The 19,700-nt window shown below is 42.2% G+C and overlaps 2 protein-coding genes across 2 annotated transcripts; one reads left to right on the top strand and one right to left on the bottom strand.

Annotated features, from left to right (window-relative positions):
• The first annotated feature begins 743 nt into the window (after positions 1 to 743).
• LOC146648553 (annexin A13-like) lies at positions 744 to 8,678 on the top strand. The gene is made up of 11 exons (XM_085389748.1): positions 744 to 882; positions 1,538 to 1,613; positions 3,504 to 3,598; positions 3,701 to 3,871; positions 4,093 to 4,126; positions 4,344 to 4,423; positions 4,841 to 4,909; positions 6,856 to 6,957; positions 7,087 to 7,162; positions 7,243 to 7,355; positions 7,475 to 8,678. Exons 1-11 carry the CDS (start codon positions 868 to 870, stop codon positions 7,592 to 7,594), a joined length of 951 nt encoding a protein of 316 aa, XP_085245874.1. The 5' UTR covers positions 744 to 867; the 3' UTR covers positions 7,595 to 8,678.
• A 4,841-nt stretch (positions 8,679 to 13,519) lies between these two features.
• On the bottom strand, positions 13,520 to 19,189 carry LOC146648552 (uncharacterized). The gene is made up of 6 exons (XM_085389128.1): positions 18,252 to 19,189; positions 17,941 to 18,146; positions 17,527 to 17,697; positions 16,937 to 17,089; positions 16,192 to 16,258; positions 13,520 to 16,073 (listed from the first exon to the last, which is right to left on the bottom strand). The coding sequence occupies exons 1-6, from the start codon at positions 18,946 to 18,948 to the stop codon at positions 14,518 to 14,520; spliced, it is 2,850 nt and encodes a 949-aa protein (XP_085245254.1). The 5' UTR covers positions 18,949 to 19,189; the 3' UTR covers positions 13,520 to 14,517.
• Positions 19,190 to 19,700: the final 511 nt, after the last annotated feature.

Below are 19,700 nucleotides of genomic sequence, written 5' to 3'. Positions count from 1 at the left end.
CCTCTTTTTACTCACTATGAGTTTACACACCACTCTACATTTAATAATTAGTTATTATTAATCTCTGACTCTCTTCTACAGAGTTTCGATGTCCTCTCTTCTTTCCATCACTCTCAGCCGGTCGCAGCAGATGGCTGCCCCTCCCTGAGCCTGGTTCTGCAGGAAGTTTCTTCTTCTTAAAAAAAACAGTTTAAGGAATGTTAAAACTGTAGGGTCTCACAAAATAAAGCTCCACCAGTCGATTGTTGTGATTTGGTGCTATGTAAATAAAACAGAATTTAATTTAATCCAGTGTCCGCTTATTAAATGGACTGGGGTTATATTCTATGGATTAACTCGCACAAGGTGGCATCAAAGTACAAAACATAAAAATCTAAGATTTAACAAATTTATCTGAGTAGAAGAACAAACTTGGTATCATAAGAGCTGTATTTCCATTGAGGTGTGAGCATGTTAATGCTCTTTGGTACCGGGACAGTATTTAATCACACTTTATAAGCTAGTAAGTTTTTAAAATATCTTGATGTAGCCTACTGTTAAATGCAGTGGTGTTGTAGTGCAATTTTAGACTCTGAAAGAGTTACAGGTTACAGATTAAATACATGATAAGAATTAAAGGAAAAGAACCGTTGCGGTAAGTTGAAGGTTAACCGGGAGGTTACCTCCAGCAGCAGCACCCTGTTTCATCCTGCTAATGCAATGAGCCGCGGTGACGTCATCGCTGCAGCACCGGACAGGGTTGAGTCCCTGCAGGAACAGCAAGTCCTCTTTGACACGCGCTACATCAGCTCCACAGCAGCACAACATCAGGACGCTCCACATCCAGCTTCAGCTCGATCATAGCCAGAAGACGTGCGTGTGGAGGACATGGGCAACGTGCAGGTAAGAGGTCATCTATAACTAATGACAAAAGCTCAGCTGAGTTGAAACGCAGTTATTTAAATGTATTATAAAAGTGCCTAAAAGTTTGGTGTTAGGATGAATATTGAAGATCCAAACTCTGACAGCAGAGACGCTGAGCTACAGCCTCACTGAGTACCGCAGACAGCCTCCGCGAGAGCGTCACTTTTATTATTTTCTTCAGTTTTGTTGTGTTTGTGTGGCCTGCGGTGTGTAAAGACAGACAGAGCTGGCGCAGTTAACTTGAGCAAGGGAGTGTGCCATGCCAGGCCCAGGGAAAAAGGCATTTCTGTAAGATCAGATCAATAAGGCCGCATTGTATTAGACCAAGGGTGGGCGAGAAGAGGAGGCTGCTGCTGCTGCTGCCCCATGACTCAGCGATCACACACAGGCAGCACCCTTTTCTCCGCAGGAGCCTGAATGTAACACCATATTAACTCCTTTCAACGACCTCACCCTTTCATCTGCGTGGACAAGGTTACAGTTGTAGTTAAATGCCGGCACTTTTCTAATGTAACATTATGAGTCAGTCTTATTGATTGATTGATTTGCTTTACCTGTTGTGGCTGCTTTGAATGAACTGTTTGAATTTATTACTAAGAATATTCAATATTTTCTGCGATTGTGTGTTCTCCAGCCCACTATAGTCCCATGTGAGGACTTTGATGTTACAGCAGATATAAAAGCTATTCGAAAAGCCTGTAAAGGTTTAGGTAAGTACATACAAGTTTATTGTTTTAACTCCTCTCTCAGGAAGTATATTAGGTTATGCTGTAGTCATGTGAAGACTCTCTTTGTGTGTTTGATCATGATTATGATAATTGCAGTTTAGTAAGGTCGTAATAGAGCCTCTAATTTAACTGATAGTAAAGCATTTGTAAAAAGTGGGGATTTGTCTTTTTATGCCTAAAAGTTTTCAGACTAATAACAGAGAAACACTCAGAAAAATCAATATTACATTTTATGTGTTGCAGAGAGTTAATTTCAACACTTGCTAAGTTTGATGTAACTACAGTACGAGGCGTACTCCACTGAGAACTGGTGTTGGTACAGAGAGGCAAATGTCATAGTCTGCAAAGATCTTTATGCAGTGGTACTTTCACAAGATAGGTGGGTGTAGGTTTCAAAGCCTGCCTCTCACACAGCGTGGACATAAGCTTCAGTCGGTTGTGTTACTAAATCCTCACTGGCATTATCTGCTACCTGCTCACTGGAGTTGTTGTTCTTCTCACCAAGCCTGCAGTGTTCCCCACAGCTTACAACTGTTGTTGTGAACAAAGTGACGTTACACAATGCATCAGAGTATTTGCACAGCTAATAACCTCCCCTGTTGATGTGTATGTTTGGTTCTGTCATGAAACAGCATTTACAGGGATTATGTGGTATTTGAGGTAAATTATATCAGAATCCATATCTCAGGTACATTGATTGAGTACATCTTCAAACTGTTGTCTTTTTTTAACTCGACCTCTTTTGGTCATTTCCAGATCCCTATTTTTTTTTTATTCTTTTTTCTAGGACTCTAGTAGAGTAGCTTCAGATGATTCACAATTCAATTTTTATTGATTACTATTCGTATTGGGCATTGGTGCAGCCTCATCCTTTATGACCACCCTCCTTATCCAACTCTAATGATTGGCTTGCTCTTGTAAAGCAGACATTTTCTCATGTCATTATTGGAAACATTGGCCATACTTGTTATGACATTAACACTAGGATTTATATGACAGAAAATAAAGAAACTGAAAGCTGTTTTCAGCGGCTCCGTTATTCACAAGTGCTCATCCCAGCAGGTCGCTCTGCATGTTGGATATTAACAGCAGATGCCTCTTGCTGGGATTAAACAGGGAAACCTTTACGTGTGAGGCAAATGTGTAAAACACTAGATAAACTAATTAAAACTGAAATAAGCAAACCCTCTCTAGAAAATACAGATTTTAATAAGTGTGGCAGAAGCGGATTTAGGGATAATAAAATATCTACTTGGAGAGTTCAGTACTAATCAACATGTTACGTCCTCTATAGTGTTAGCAGCCAGCACAGTGACGCGATGCTTAGCACTGTTGTCTCGCAGCAAACCAGACTTCCTGGTTGGGAGTTAAATGGTCTGAATCTTATTTAGCACTTTTCTACTCTCCCAAAGTACACAAAGCACTCTATACAACATGCCACATTCACTTTCTTCTAAGCTTTTTATGGCTTCCTAACTAACATTCATACTCCAATGGATGCATCAGAGAGCAACTTGGGGTTAGTGTCTTGTCCAAGGATACTTGGCATGCCGACTGGAGGAGCCAGGGATCGAACCACTAATCAGTAGATGACCTGCTTGACCTCCTGAGCTACAGCCACCCCAGGAGTTGATGCAAGTGCTTAGAACAGCGTCTTTGCTGTGTGTGTATATCTGCACTTTTATCACTGCTCTTTATCCCAATGTTTAAGAGAAGGATATTCATCTGAAAGTCCTTTAACAGAAACAAAAAGGTCTGTCCTGGTGACTTCCGTCAGTGTGACGTTATCAGCCCAGTAATAGTCTAACGTTGCTGTGATAATAAAGTCATTTGAATCAATCCTTCAGGTCTGTTCTGCTGTATTTTCTCCAGGCACAGATGAAGAGGCCATTATCCAGATTCTGGCCAATCGCTCTGCAGCTCAGCGTGTGGAGATCAAACAGGCCTACTTTGAAAAATATGATGATGTACGTACCTGTCTCTTTCTGGATGTTACACACACACACACACACGCACACACACACACACACAGAATAACTGCAAATCATGTGACCTATGTATTTCCTCAGGAGTTAGAGGAGGTCCTGAAGAAGGAACTAACAGGTAGTTTTGAGAAAGCCGTCATGGCTATGTGTGACCCTCCTCACCTTTACTTCGCCAAGGAGCTGAGGAAGGCCATGAAGGGGGCGGGCACGGATGAAGCCGTGCTCGTCGAGATCTTGTGCACGGCGACGAATCAGGTCTGTGGATCGACGGTGCTGTGGATAAACGGTGTTCTGGCGCAGTGTGTTTTTATTAGAGCTGACAGTTAAATCACAATGGTGACAAAGTAAAGGCAACAGTGCTGCGTTTTGTCTTCAGAATACATAAGAAGATGTGACACGGGGAAGATAAAACAGATGCTGTAAGATGTGAGAAAAACAGAAACATCATCTTAATGCTGTCTTTTTTCACCCAACAGGACATCTTGAGCTACAGGGAGGCATATGCCCAGGGTAACGTTTCCTCTGAGTCATCTCAGGGTGTTCCTTTCCTTTCATACTGGAAAGTGTGGCTGGTTAACTAACGCACAGAATACCAATGTTATAATTTCATCTGGGTGTAGTGACTTGTGTTTTCCACGTTTTCTGCTGTCTGACTTTATCCACATTTAGATCACATTACAAAATCTGTTGTTGACATAGAAGTTCACATTGCACACTTCCCTTACAGTGAACGAGCGTGACCTGGAGGCAGATATCGAGGATGATACCAGTGGAGATGTGAGGAACCTCCTAATTTCACTGCTGCAGGTACAAAAAAGGTTCCAACCAGGAAATGCATTGTCTTTTGCACTGTTTCTTGAATCTCTGAGCTTCGCAGACAAATGGAAGCTTTTGTCCTTGGTTATAGCTCGAAGAATTGTTCTCTATGCTGTGACTCACCCACTGAGACATTCACTAGATTGTTAGGCATGCTTCCCTCTCCAGCTTTTTCAGGGCCCCCACCCTCTCCTGCTTCCCCTCTCTTTTCCTTTTCCCCCAGAAAAAATGACAAACATGAAGTGACTCAAGTTCTACAGCAATGCCAATCCAAAGAGCTCGGTGGCTTTCAATTTATCCACTTAATCTGGAGCACATCATTGTTATCTCATTAAGTTCTTGTCCCTCATCTTTCATTTTAAACCCCTCCTAATTTCTTGTCCTATCCTCCAATCTCTTTGTCTACAGGCAAGCAGAGACGAGGGCTACGAGGTGGACGAGGATTTAGCTGAACAAGATGCTGCATCTCTGTTTGAGGTGCGTGTTGAATTTTTTTCATTTCAAAGCGGATGCCTGATTTAGATGCATAAGCATGTGTTAAGGTTCAAAATATTGGGGATGGAGACAAGAGAAAAACCACAATAACAACACTGGTCCGGTCGGGTTGAGTCAAACGATGATTTAATGATCACACACGTGGGAGATGGACACTGATGCAGACAGCCTCAAATCTCAAAGTGGTGGAGCATTGCTCAAACTCTTATAGCCTCTGGTTCTCCCATCTTATCATAAAAGCCTAAACATTCACATTCTTTCTCTCACACGGCGCCTAAGCTACGACCTTGGCTCCCTGTTTATCTGCTCGTGCTGAGATGGGGCAGAAAACTCCAGCATGTTCTATTCTCTTCTAATCAGACAAATAAGGCGATGACTTTCTGCAAACAGTATTCCTTATAACTCAACAGTATAATGCATCATAAACAATATCATTCATTCACAATAAATCAGCAGTCTAATGCAATGCAAATCAGTTTAAATACTGCAATAATTATCACCTTCTTCTAATTCAGGAGAATAATGCCAACTTAAACTACATAATAATTCACAATCTTTATTTCGGGGTCTAACATGGCATAAAATAATATCATAATTTTACACATGTAATCCTGGAATCACATGTACATCACAGAATCCCACATATTATTCAGTTAAAGTTTATGCAGTGTTTCAAAGAATAGACGCTGACTACAGCTGTCGTTGAGCAGTCCACCACCCCAGACGGAAGCATCTTTTTTTAGTAAAGATTCTAGAGGAATGCCTCAAAAATGTGACTAAATAACTTATTAAATAGGAAACTTAATGTCCTTAGTAAATATACAATGCTAATGCATTAGGCTGCAGGATTTAGCCACGGACAGTATAAAACCAGTGGTTAGTCACATTATCAAGACTTGACCTTTTTCACCCTCCCTTTATGATTTGAGGCTTGGAAATGTGGTTAAATGTTTTATAGGCTATGGAAACAAATGTCAATCCTATCGCGCTAGTATTGATCCAATACCAATACCAGCGTTGGTTTAGATAGTATTGATATTTAGAATTATCTGCCCAATAGGAATACAGTGCATGTCTTGCTTTGCCTCTCCAAAGCGCGAAATGGACAAGCATAAGTTAAGCTACACGCTTAAGTTGCAGTACGAGCAGGTAATATATTTAAAGCCAAAAAGTCATAATAACAGGAAAGTATGAAGACATTCCAGCCTCCTTCTATACCAGAAATGATGAAGCTATATGGCTAATATATATTTACATGTAAATGTGTTAATAATGTCTCTTTAAACACTTTTCCTCGATTGTTTTCTTGTTGGCTTGAAATAAAATTTCTCCTTCTCCTCGTACATACGCACGGTGGACCGGCGCGTTTATTACACGCAAGCGTTGCCGTGATACTGGGTTACACAGAGCTACTAACGTGGCTCTACAGAGTCTAATAACATAAATAGCTTTTATAGTCATTCTAATATACACACTGTCAACTTACTCTTGTCCCCCATCTGAGCAAATTAACACATGTTCTCATCATTTCTTTTACGTAACTGACGACTGAAAGTGTCAAGGATTTATGTTGATGCTAGCATGGTGGCTAGCACTGTTTCCTCACAGCAAGACAGCCCTGTGTTTGAATCCAGCGCTTCCTCACATGAACCAAAGACATGCAGTTAGTGGGGTTAGGTTAACTGGTGATTCTAAATTACCCATAAGTGTGAATGTGAATTGTTGTCTGTCTCTATGTGTTAGCCCTGCGACAGACTGGCGACCTGTCCAGGGTGCACCACGCCTCTCGCCCTGTGACAGCCGGGATACCCTACATCTAGAATTGGATAAGCAGAAGAAAATAGATCAATTTATGTTGCTTAAAAACACTGAGGGATGATCCATATTCTTTGAAATGTTGTATTTTTTCTTCTCTTTGTTCTCATCAGGCAGGAGAAGGCAGGTTTGGCACAGACGAGTCCACCTTCACCTACATCCTGACACACAGGAACTACCTGCAGCTTCAGGCCATGTTCAAAGCCTATGAGGCGGTATGTACTACATTCAATCGTTGCACGTTTTCTTTTTTTTGCTGTTCTAACTCATTTATTCATTCGTTTGTCATTTCACTCACTCCTTACTGCTCTTATCAGGTCTCATGTTAACCAGCTGTCTTGCAGCTTTCAGGAACAGACATTTTGGACACCATTGACTCGGAGGCCACGGGGACACTTAAGGACTGCTACATTACTCTCGGTACGTAAGACCACAAGCATTCAGAAGTCAGTGAAATATCTTTGATTTTCAGTAACTCTGTGTTTGTGTGTTATTTTTAGTAAGGTGCGCTAAGAACCCACAGCTGTATTTTGCTCGGCGTCTTAACGCTGCCATGAAGGGACTGGGCACCGATGAGGACACACTGATTCGTATCATCGTAGGCCGCTCTGAGGCAAGTGTGTGTCTCTCCGTGTGTGAGTGTATGGCCTAGTGTGCAAGTGTAAGTATACCCTCGATAAGGTCTGAGAGTCTAAAAGTGTGTGACATCCTCTTTATTTCGCCAACCCACAGATTGATCTGGACACGGTGAAGGACATGTACCTGGAGAAGTACGACGTAACCCTGAAAGATGCACTGGATTCTGAGTGCGGTGGAGACTTCAAGCGCCTCCTCATTGAGATCCTGCACTAAAACACTTTCCTCCCGCTCCTTCCTTAGTTAACCACAGTGAAACATAACACACTCACACTTTCCCTTCTTTACCAGTGTCTCTCATCCACTCACTAAATCCATCCCGTTTCCTCTCTTTCTCACTCTGTCAGTTCTCTTTACAGCATGGACCAAAAACAACTCAATCATTACAATATTATAGTCTCTAAATACACACTTTGTTGCAAAGATCATTAAAACCGTAGAATTTCCTTACCATTATAGCCCAATATAGTTAAGATGCATTGAATATTTATTTGACTGAATTATAGCAGCATTATAGAACTTACATACAACAAGTGCACTGGAACATAGTGAAGCTCATGTCTTTATCCATATCATAATATCATCAAGCAGCATCTTAATTTCAAGCATATTTGAAAGCTGCAAACTTTAAGGAGCTGCTGCTGTTGCTGCTATGTATAGCATACGGCTTCCTGTGATATGTCACTTTATTTATTTGACTAAAAGATGCCTTTCTTAATATTAAAGCAATGCAATTTACTTTCTGCTGCAACACCCTCCACTTAAGTGCCGATTCTTCACATCTGAACTCTTGTATCTGAATGCACTGTTAATCATGTGTTACAGTATTGCCAAAGGCCTGAATGTTTCAAAGTATACAGTACTAGTTTTTTGTAGTCACATCCCTAAATGTTAAATGGGATTTTTAACCTCTCACAGTTTTTCTTTTCAGTCACAGCTCACAAGTTGCCTTGGTCTCACATTTATACACATTGGACTTCTTTCTGTTTTCATTCAGTAAACTAAACTCACCACACAGAAGGACAGTTGATCGTCAAAATATTGAACGAGATGTTGTTTTGTAAGCCCTGAAGTGCAGTCCCCTTGATAGTCACAGTGTCTGTATTGAGATATATAATTTAACCTGACTGATTAAATAGTGACAGAATATACTGTTGTTGTGTTGTCATATAGCAAATTAACTAGCAAACAGTTCATTACATGGAGTAAGTAATCATTATTTTATTGCAATGTAAGTTTAAATGTGGTATGTGTACACAGAATATGAAGTGATAATAAATTTTAACTGTAACACCAAAAATATTTGACATTTTCTTCATTTCCTGCAGAGAGCAGTGTTGCATCACTTGTATTCGCCTCCTTTCAGGAAACTGGCATCAGAGGAAATCATAGTGAAATTAATGGTAATGTTTAGCCCCCGATTATAATGTGCTTTGTATAACAAATCTAATAAATAGTTCTTTAATGATCCACTTTCCATATTTGGGCTTTAACGTTTATCCTGATTTGGAGATCATTTAAGAGTTTATGTGTGTGTGGTGTGTAAAAAATCACACAAAAGCATACACCTTTTAAACAGCGGGACCTTCTTCCGAGCACAGAAACTGCGAGTGGATTGTGGGGATAAAAACTTCAAAACAAGTGAGAAGTGCTTCCAGATGCAGGGACACAACGAGGGGACGATTATTCACTTGTCTTCCCCTAACTTTACTTTCTTTCTTTCTGTATCGCTCTCCTTTTTCCTGTCTTGATGTGAAGTTTGTTTCAGTATCAGGGTAAAGTTTAGAGTGCACCTGCTTTGTGCACATTTTTGCTACCTCTTCGTCTGCAGTCTGCGCACCATATGTCGACCACTTTCCTTCCACCTCGTGCTACGCTCGGCGTCTGGCAGGCCATTTATCTGTCTGCCTGAGGTTTGTGTACTCGCCACAGAAAAGCACAAAGGTTTGTTTTCCATGCATGCATGTATAGACACAAGCTTGATGTGCAAAACATTTTGAAATACTGTATTTTTTTTAGGGAAAGCGATCCTATTGCAACATTTTTCAATGAGGGACTGTTGGGAAATTACTGGTGCTGGTTGTTGTGGTAGGGGAAGTGTGATGGTGGGTGGATGTAGACTGAAACATTAAAAGTTTCTGATAGTTTAGCCATAAAATTAAACCTTTATAGTTTTTATTTTCTCTTTAATTTCTCACTCTCTTCTGTCTCTGCTCATATTTGTGCAGTCCCTAAATAAATGTGTAGTCAGTTAGTGTTATGGCATTTATTTCCTGTCCTTTCATATTCTGAAAGCCCAGAAAATTGATAATATCAAAACAAATTATGGTTATATAATAAAGTCTCCGTGCAAAATCATGTACTGCCCAATGTCACATCCATACCTAGCTGCCACACTCCTGCTTGCTCGATCATCCATCTGTAATCTATTATCCACAGTGCTAATGTTCTTAGCCAAGCTAGACGTAGCTCCAGTGTCTACTGCAGTGCCCTGACCTTTATCTTCTTCAGCCCACCGTAACTCATCCAGTCAGTCACCCATTGGCCTGCGGGTGGTTTCAATTTATCCCAAGACATACTCTCCTTCTGTTATGTTAGCCTATGTCTGCCTGCGTCTTCTCTTTGGCCTCCCAGCTAGGATTTTGAGAGAAGCTGTGCACAAACTTTTCATTTTTCAGGTTTATTCGTTTCTGGTGAAGAAAACACCGATCCCCTGTGAGTCTTGATTTAATGAATAATCTATAGCACACATAACCTGAGGGTCATGACTTCAAAGAGCGAAATAATAACATCAAGCGGTCTATCGGATTTTATAGAGCATATGCCCAGGATCGTTATGGACTTTTTTGATGTTGTGCCAAAGAAGTGCAGCACTCTGGGACTGAGGGTCATTGGTGGAAGTGAATAGGAAATCCATTAGGAGGTTAACTACCTGGCTAATATAATTTCAGCTGTTTAAATTCATGATAAAGATCCTCTGTTCTTAGATGTGTAATAGAAAACACCTGGCAACTTCCACTCAGAGCAAACATGTTTTGCATTCAGTCTCCACATCTCAGACTGAAGCATGTAAAGCTCTTGATAAGACTAGTGCATGCAAGAATATAAAGAGCCATATATGCACTCACAAGACAGTTTATTAGTTACACTTTGTTCAAAGGTTGGACTGTTTTTTCCCTGCAGAAGTGCCTCGAATTTCTTTGTGACATAATTTCCACAAGTTGCTGGAAAGATTCCTGAAAAGTTTTGTCCATATTCGCGTGATAGCGTCACACAGTTGCTGCACACTGTCAACTGCACACTGATGATTCCACCGTATTCCAAAGGTGCTCACTTGCATTGAGTTCTGGGAAATGTCGAGGTGATTTTAAATCATTGTCACTGACAACAACTTTGAGATTTTTTGGAGTTTTGTGCCATGATGTGTTATCATGCTGTAAACACCTGACTATAGTTACACTGTGGTCACTGTGGTATCCCCCACACTATTCCACCACCACCAGCCTGACTCACAGACATCATAGATACAAGGCAGGATGGATCTCTGCTATCATGTTGTGTATGCAAAATTCTGACCCTGCCATCTGAATAATTCAGCAGAAATTGAAACTCATCAGACCAGGCAATGGTTTTCCAGTTTTCCATTGTCCAATGTTGGTGACCTGTGGAAAACTGTTGCCTCAGTTTTCTGTTTTGACCTGATAGGACTGTCATCCAGCGTGGCCCTTTGCTGCTTTAGCTCACCTCCTTCAAGGTTCAATATATATATCCACCAGTGATTTACAACTTCCTTGATATTTTCTCTGTATTGAAACTATTTCTGTAAACCCTGGACATGTTTTGTTGGGGGGGGATTGAAACTAACCGGAAGGTCGCCGGTTCGATCCCTGGGCTCTCTGTCCTGGTCGTTGTGTCCTTGGGCAAGACACTTTACCCTACCGCCTACTGGTGTTGGCCAGAGGGGCCAATGGCGCGATATGGCAGCCTTGCTTCTGTCAGTCTGCCCCAGGGCAGCTGTGGCTACAACTGTAGCTTGCCTCCACCAGTGTGTGAATGTGAGAGTGAATGAATAGTGGCATTGTAAAGCGCTTTGGGTGCCTTGAAAAGCGCAATATAAATCCAATCCATTATTATTATTATTATTATTAGGAAGTGAGGACTGAGCCTGTCTCCAGCCGGAAACAGGAATGGCACTGTCCATCCCCCCAACGGGTCGCCCCGTCCGACCCCGGAAAAGGTTCTGGGAAGTGCTCTTCCCCCTGCGGACCGTAGTCCACTGTGAGGCACTCATCTCCTCCCGATGAGTCCCGGTTATTCGTTAATAGTTGTCTTGTGTTACTATTTATTTGTGTAGAATTTGTGTCCCTGTGGGCTTTGTTATTATAGGTAAATAAAATGAATTTGTTATCAGATATGTTATTTATAAGTGTATTTTTTTGTGTGTATGTATAAAATGAAACAAGTATTTAGTTATTTATTAATGGAAAAAATTTAAATCAAGAAAAAACAAAAAAATAAAATGAAACTCCTCAAATAAAAAAATCAATGAAGCGTGTGCTTATGCCGCGACGTTTCGGCCAAGATCTGGCCTTCCTCAGGCGAGAAGCACACAGAAAGACAAAAAAAACGTGAGTTTGTGGTTAGGGTTAGGGGTTACCCCTTACCACCAACCATTCTTACTCTAATGCAGGACACCCTGAGGATAAAGTAAGATAAGATAAGATAAGATAAGATAAGCCCTTATTAGTCCCATATGTGGGAAATTTTTTGTCACAGCAGAAAGTTTAAGCGCAGTAAACGTTAAGATAAACACAATAGAACAGGATAAGATCAAATAGAATAACATACTATACAACAAGAATAAAATACTATATACAATAGAATAAAGCACTATACAAAATAGAATAAAATACTTTGTTATAGTAGGAAAAATTGCACTTGGTAGTATTGCACATCAGGGAGACAGTTACAATTGTGTATGGGATGTGTGTGTGTCTGTCTGCACATGTGTGGTCATCTGCAGTGACCATGTCATGGAGTCTGACAGCAGTTGGAAGGAAAGACCTGCAAAATCTCTCCGTCCCACATCGTGGGTGCCGCAGGCTGCCACTGAAGGAGCTGCTCAGTGCTGTCAGAGTCTCCTGCATGAAGTGGGAGATGTGGTCCAACAGGGATGACAGCTTAGCCATCTTTCTCCTGTCACTCACCACCTCCACCGGGTCCAGAGGAGATCCTAGAACAGAGCTGGCCCTCCAGATCAGCCTGTTCAGTCTCTTCCTGTCCCCAGCAGAGATGCTGTCACCCCAGCAGACCACACCGTAAAAGATGGCTGAGGCCACCACAGAGTCATACACTGCAAATCTCAAATTTTTACCAAGTATATTTGTCTAATTTCTAGTCAAAATATCTCATCACACTTAAAATAAGACACAATCAGCTACAGATACCTGTAGCTATCCGCTATCAATGTAAATGCATTGGATGTTTAGTGGTTGGAGTGGAGGATGTTTGTGCCTGCGGACGTCTACCACCAGCTCCAGCTCCACCAGTCAGTGCTCCCTGTTGTCCCCATCAGTGATAAGGCCTATTATTGCAGAGTCATCAGAGAACTTCTGCAGGAAGCACTGGGTGGAGTTGTGGGAGAAGTCTGCAGTGTAGATGGTGAAGAGGAACGGAGCCAGAACCGTTCCCTGTGGGGCCCCCATACTGCAGACGACCCTGTCCGACACAGCCCTGAGTTCTCACATACTGTGGTCGGTCGGTGAGGTAGTCCAGTATCCATGCTGTGAGCTGATGGTCCACTCCTGTGATCTCTTGGATGTCTAGGGGCCTAAATGTATGAGTTAGTGCCATGTGAGTGGCTGATTAGGTAACAATTAGGTAACAATCCGATATCCCAGTGTTTGTGTTGTGTAACTTTTTGCTGGCTAAAATTAGCTACCATTAGCTATTGCTATTAGCATGTGATGTTGTAAAAGTAAATCCCAAAGTGTGCTAAAAAAAAAAACCTTTGTTATTAAGAATAAAAAATTTTAAATTTAAAGGAACAAAACGTTCTTCTTTCAAACTTTATCTTACTTTAAATGACTTTACTTCATGCCAAACAAAGTTTGCAATAAAGAAAAATCCAGTACAACAAAGGTGATTTTATTGGATTAACAAGAAAACATCAAATATACACTTCATTACAGTTCAGTTAAGATTAAAAGCCACTACATTATTTAAAATATTTAGTTTCAACAAGGCTTAGTGACTTTAAGTCCATAATATGCACAAAGTGGTCATTAAACAAAGCATGCAGTAGATATTCAGACATTTAGAAAATGGCGGCTAACATGAAACACATGCTCTTGAGAAAAACTCCTGAATGAGAATCAGTGCCAGCAGAAAATGCTGTAGTCACTGGCAGGATCTAAAACTCCTTTGGCGTCAACAGAGTAAACTGAATTATATAAATAAAAAACAGACAAATGTGAAATGTGAAAAACTGGAACTAAAAAAAGAAGAACTGGAGAATGAGAAATGATCACGTGAATACAGTTGTTTTGTGCTATCATATGTAGAAAATATTGACACATATTAATAGTTATATTATATAAATATAGCTAATGAATAATGTTACATTTAAATACACTACAGTCTACATTTAGTATTTTTTAAAAGACATTTTCTTTTAAACTCAAACAAAAATCAAGGGATAAATTCAGGTTTGGAAAGCACGGTTAACTCTGGCCTAAAATAATAATAAACAAAAAGACTGGCACTGCTCTGACATCTGCGAGTTAAGTAAAAGTCAGTTAGCTTAGCTTAGCACAAAGACTGGGAGTCTAGCTACACAACACTGCATAAGAATCACAAAGTGTTGATTTTTTTAATTGGTTATTTTTTTACATTAAACAAATGTATTAGGTTTAAAGGTGCTCACAGATTACTTGTGGACAATCTTAGAAGCTATTTCCACTAGTTCACAATGTCAGGCTAAGCTAACAAGCTACTGGTTAATGCTTCTCTGTTAAAACAGATGAAAGTGGTGTCAATCTTTCTTTGTAACTCTCTGGAAAGTGAATAAGTCTCCAAAAAGTCAAATCGTTCTTTTGATTTTTGACCATAAGAAGAAACGTCATAGTATCTGGCTTTCATTATGATGCCACCCAGAGTGCAGATACCCCACTTCCTGTTTGATGGCTGATCTGGTTTACTCGTCCACGCACACAGTCTAGTAAAAAGAAAACCGCAGTGCCGTTGTGAACCTGGAAGGACGCTCGCAGACTCACACTGGCCCACTGGCTGCCCTCAGACATCTGGCCAGATACCTGCTGGGCAACAGGGATAGGCCTCGATCCCTCTCCTGAACCCTCTAAATCACTTCGTCTGAGCAGAGTCACCTTGACCAAACTGCAGGAGTGAATGAGTTTGAGATCCAGAGCAACACTGACTGTACCGCTCTCTCTGAATACAAAATCTCGTCTCTGATCTGCGGATCCCTTCGCCAGCAACTCCATTTGGGTCACTTTAGGACTGGTCTGGTGGAAGAACAATGGCTTGTTACGAACTGCTCCAGAGAGAAGGCCGGTGTTAGCCACAGAGGCAGAAAGAGATGAAGAAATGGCAGCGGGAACCCAAACCAAACTGAGAATACTGATACCCGTTTCGTCACCAAAGAAGCGAACGTTGCACTGCGCAGGAGAGAGAATCTCAAAACCCAGTGTGTCTCCCGGGCCAACTTGGGCTGCTCCAGACAGTGCTATTGATGTGTCTCGGTAATGGACACCTGTTTTAAAGGCACGGAGCAGCTCCATGCTGGTTCCATTATGGTTGAGGTATGCCAAAATTTGGAAGCCCTCACTCACGCATGCCTGGCCCATCGAGTACAATGCCTGTTGGAATACAAAGCGCACAGTCCCACTCTCTGCAAACCGGATCCCACGACCATCGTGAGTAAGTCCTACTACATAAGGGTCAGAGGTGGAGGTGGTACGGAAGACTGGGCGATAGTTTGTGTGGTAATGTGCAGAGACCATTGCCTGTGCTGTCATGGCAACCGCACCGGTGTCATGAGAGAGCCAGAGGAGGCTGAGTGGGGCAACGGAGGGGTCGAACAGCTGCAGACCTTCAGTGCTTTGGTTACAGTGGTGGGTGGCACTCCGGAGGAAGAGGGATATGATGTGACCTGGGGCGACCTGTGCTACCCCACTGATGCTAACACCTTGGAGCGATCTACCCTCCTGCTGCTCCACACGAACCCCACTGAGGTCACGACCTTCAGAGCCGGCTGTGTTGTTCATGCGCAGACACACTTGGATGAAGCTGCGGCAACCATGGGTCACTGAGAGATTCTCATCCAGCCATATGAGACCATGCTGTCTCAGAACCAGCTGCCCACTCTCAGTGGACACCACATCATCGCCTCTTCCCTGTATGTGAAGCTGCACACCGAGGAAGGCTTGAGCCAGCATGTGTCCTTTTTCCCCCTGCAGAGTCACATCTCCAGACCAGGACTGAGAGAGGGCACTGTGGCCAGCAGTATGGCCAGAGCAGACAGTGTCTGTGGTAAAAGTGCAAGGAGAGACCACCGTGTCTCCATCACACTCATTGCAGGCTTGACACTCATCCATCTCTGAGTTGAAGAAGTAGCCGCGGCCACACATTCCTGAGTGTGCTTCTCCCTCTCTCATGTCCTGGCATCTGAATCCACCTGGTAAGCACAAATTAAGAAAAGAACAAACAATTCTTCTCAGACATGGATATGTCTAGCAAATCAAGAAGCACTGACATAACAAAAATATTCAAATTTTTAAAGCAATTCAAAGCACCTGGAGTGTTGAGACACTTCTGTTGACCTCCGCACAGATGAGCTATTTCAAGACATTCATCTCTGTCCTGTAACAAACAAATGGAAACTTTCAGTTTGGAAGGTAGGATCAAGAGATGGGTTGCAAAGTAGCATGCAGATACTGCAACAACTCCAGGCAAGCACTGAAAAAGTACTGAACCAAAAGGCCTACTGCTTCTAATATGGTCCACTGGTAAAAAATGTTTTCCTTTGCTTTGACAAACCTTGTGATAAACCTTTTATTGTAAGGCTCATAAACCCTACAATAAAACACTTTTTTCCGCAAGTGCATAAAGTTCTAAATGAATAAACTAAACTTCAGTCAAAAGAAGACTGCCATTTCCAGCTGCTATCATTTATATTCAGATACAAGTGACAACAGATATGGTATGATAAGATAGGACATTTTAAGTATAAAAAGGACCTGGGGTTGATATGGTTTGCAAAGTGGCTTTTAGTGGCAGCAGCAACTTTAGCCAAGCTAAAGCAGCTTAACTAGCCCACTCTGTATGAAATTTGCCAATGTGGATGCACAAAAACACATCAGCATAGCCATCAGTTGATTTTGTCTGATTTAGATAAACTTTCAGCAGCTGTTGCACAGGGATTCCAGACTAAGCTTCACTTGGTGGCCTAACTGATCTGATCTTATGTTACATTTTTGTCAAGCTGATTTGTCACCGCTTTCCTGTATGTGGTTAAAAGACATGCTAACACATGCTAACCTGGCAGATCCTGTCTGCGTGTACTGAACACTGGGCGACCAGGAAGAATCCAGCAGGACAGACGGTGCACTTCTCACAGCGAGGACGGCCACTGCTGTAGCCACAGTACTCATCAGGCCCACAACTGCCACAGGTCAAAAGGGGCCGACCCACCTAATGGCATTAAACACAATGATACTTAGAACCATGGTAGTCAAATATAATATTTTGATATTAGAATGCTTGACATAATGTTCACATAATGCACTCCAGTTAAAGAAATATGTTGATGCTAAAGTTAAAAATTGACAAAAATTTTTTTTAATATTTTATTTTATTTTTTTATATTCAGTGATAACAAGGGATATTTTAAGCATAAAAACAGGAAGGTGAGATTGATATGGGTTGCAAAGTGGCTTGCAAAGGCAGCCACAAGTCTATGAAGGCTACAGCAGCTTAACAAGCCCAAAATTGTCAGGTATGAATAGAAGTACACTCAGATTTGCTTATTTAAGATTCTCCTATAGTGCAATTTATGCTTTATATGACAGTTAGATCTCTTACATCTCATCACTACTGTAAACACGTTTATAATTTAGCTTAAGGCTCACCTCCATCACAGTGGCCTCCATGTCCACTTTGTGCAAAGAGAGAGCCTGCTGTGCTTGGTGAGCTCTAACCTGCCCACTTAAGGTTTCCATGCGACTGTCCAGCTCCCCCTGGAGGTTCTGGAAAGATGTTTGTTTGATGCTGTCCATCAGTATGTTGTACTGAGCCTTTACCTGGAGGAAGAGAGCACTACTTGTATAACACTTTGAAATTGTCTTATTTCTTCACTTTGCTAGGAAATATTGTCCTTATCTGATTCATAATGAAACTGATCTGTTTCAGGGAGTTGAGAAAAAGAATATAATTTCAGTGGATTAGGTGCTTTCTATGCACTTTAAAAAAAACCAAACTTAAATACTGCCCCAAGACTATGGGACTACTGATATCTCCCTCATTATCAGTCACAGCAGCCTTACTTGCTCCATCTGCTCATACATCCTCCTCTGCTGGTCAAGTATTTCTCTCTGCTGGTTGACCAATGTTCCTTGCTGCTCACTGAGCAGCCTCTGTAGCTCCTTGACCTCGTTTTGTTGGCCTTTGAGGGCCTCGACGAACCTTTCCTGACTCTTAGACAGCTGCAACTGCAGGACTAGAGCATCCTCTGAGGGAACGTCATTGTTCCCTGTAGTAAACAAAGAAACCTGTTACATAGCAACTGAAGTGATTATCATTTTTAGTTTATTTCTCTTTGAATTTTCTGACCAATCGCTTGCAAACTGATACCCACCTGGTTTCATGTCACATGTCAGCTGAATCCATGCTCCACGTTGCGACCCAAGGTCTGGGAGCTCGTCCAGAAATTGTGCCGCTCTGTCCGTCACATGAACAGGTGACGCGCTTCCTCTCCCGTCGTCTCCTTGCGTGCTGCAGCCGTCTCCAACGCAAAGCTTACCGTTCCTCTGGCGCATCCGGGAGGGCAGTTTACATCCAATACCTTTGCACTCCCGCGTTGCGCTGTCATCACTCGTGGGGCGATGAGAGACAGTCGTCGGACAGGTGCCCCCGGCGCAGCCAGGGTGGAACACCTCCGCCGTGATGGTCCTCGGGTTCGTCCTCCTGGTGCCATCCGTACCTGCCGCCTGCGTAAAACCTCCGTGCTGAGGCTGGATGACGGTGTACGGTGCTAAGGGCGCGCTCTGTGCTTTGTGCTGACGGAAATGAGCGTCGTGTTGGTAAGTCGGATAGGTTTGTCCTTGCCTGGATTGTGCAGAGTGGTCAAACTGCCGTCGGGACGCGGATGTGTCCGTGCGCCCTTGGCACTGCGCTCCTACGCACGGTCTGCTCCAGTCGTGACCAGGAAAGCAGCGCGGTCCTCGGCATGTGTCCGATACACTCCCCGTGAAGAACAGAGTTGTGACAAAAAGTGAAGATATGAGAGAGATTCCTGCCATGTTGCAATCCTTAAAGGTAAAAATGTAAAACATCCACGTTTTAATGGGGGCCTCTCAGAGCATCAGAGCGTCCTTCAGACTTGTAGATACTGTTTGATCATCTCTTTAAGAAAATATCCATCATATCAGTAACTGCAGGATCAGCAATTGCCAGTAAGAACCGTAAGCAACTGCGCACTCGTGCATCTAGCCTCCATTGCGCACGAATTCAGACCCCTTTGCCCCTTCTGTGGATAGTTCGGTCTAGTCCACATGTGGCGCTCAATGCTTCTAATTGGCACCAGGTTTTGCTCCTAGTCTTAAATTAACCCGTAGCTTTCCCGGACATACCACTCTGCCGAGTCACTCCATTCCTACTCAAGCACCGCATATTTGGACTATCCTTAGGTTATTTTTATTCTCACACTTGGGATGGTCAGTCATAAGCACTTTTACACACATACAGCAGTGACGTGGAGCCTCTAAAAGGAATTTCACAGACTGTTTACAGAATCTTTCACATGTAACTCTTTCTTTCTTCGCCCTTTACGATTGATTTGGATGACAGGATTAACCCTGTGGCTTTTTAACAAGCCCCGTCAGAATGAAAAACTTTAAATGACATCAAAGCTTTGATCTCCTCTTTGGTTCTGGGTAGAGTGCTGACTTCTAAACACAACTCTGGTATATTACAAAGCTGGAGTCAAAACGGCTTCTCCTGTAAAATGTAAACTCTATTACATTTTATTGCCACTCTCATTTCCCTTCTCTGACCCCACATGGCTTTGATTAAAGCTTTAACCCAC

This window comes from Rhamphochromis longiceps, linkage group LG18 (genome assembly GCF_057381845.1).
Source record: "Rhamphochromis longiceps isolate RC_006_pf linkage group LG18, R_longiceps_female_GT1.1, whole genome shotgun sequence".
Taxonomy (NCBI): domain Eukaryota; kingdom Metazoa; phylum Chordata; class Actinopteri; order Cichliformes; family Cichlidae; genus Rhamphochromis; species Rhamphochromis longiceps.
This window is presented reverse-complemented; position numbering and strand designations above follow the sequence as displayed.

Coding starts and splice junctions, on each gene's coding strand:
- LOC146648553 (XM_085389748.1), top strand. Junction 1,614..3,503: donor AAAAGCCTGTAAAGGTTTAG/GTAAGTACATAC, acceptor TATTTTCTCCAG/GCACAGATGAAGAGGCCATT. Junction 4,424..4,840: donor TCCTAATTTCACTGCTGCAG/GTACAAAAAAGG, acceptor CTTTGTCTACAG/GCAAGCAGAGACGAGGGCTA.
- LOC146648552 (XM_085389128.1), bottom strand. CDS start 18,948: ATGTTTTACATTTTTACCTTTAAGGATTGCAACATGGCAGGAATCTCT. Junction 17,090..17,526: donor TGGAGGCCACTGTGATGGAG/GTGAGCCTTAAG, acceptor TAATGCCATTAG/GTGGGTCGGCCCCTTTTGAC. Junction 16,259..16,936: donor ACGCAGACAGGATCTGCCAG/GTTAGCATGTGT, acceptor TGTTTGTTACAG/GACAGAGATGAATGTCTTGA.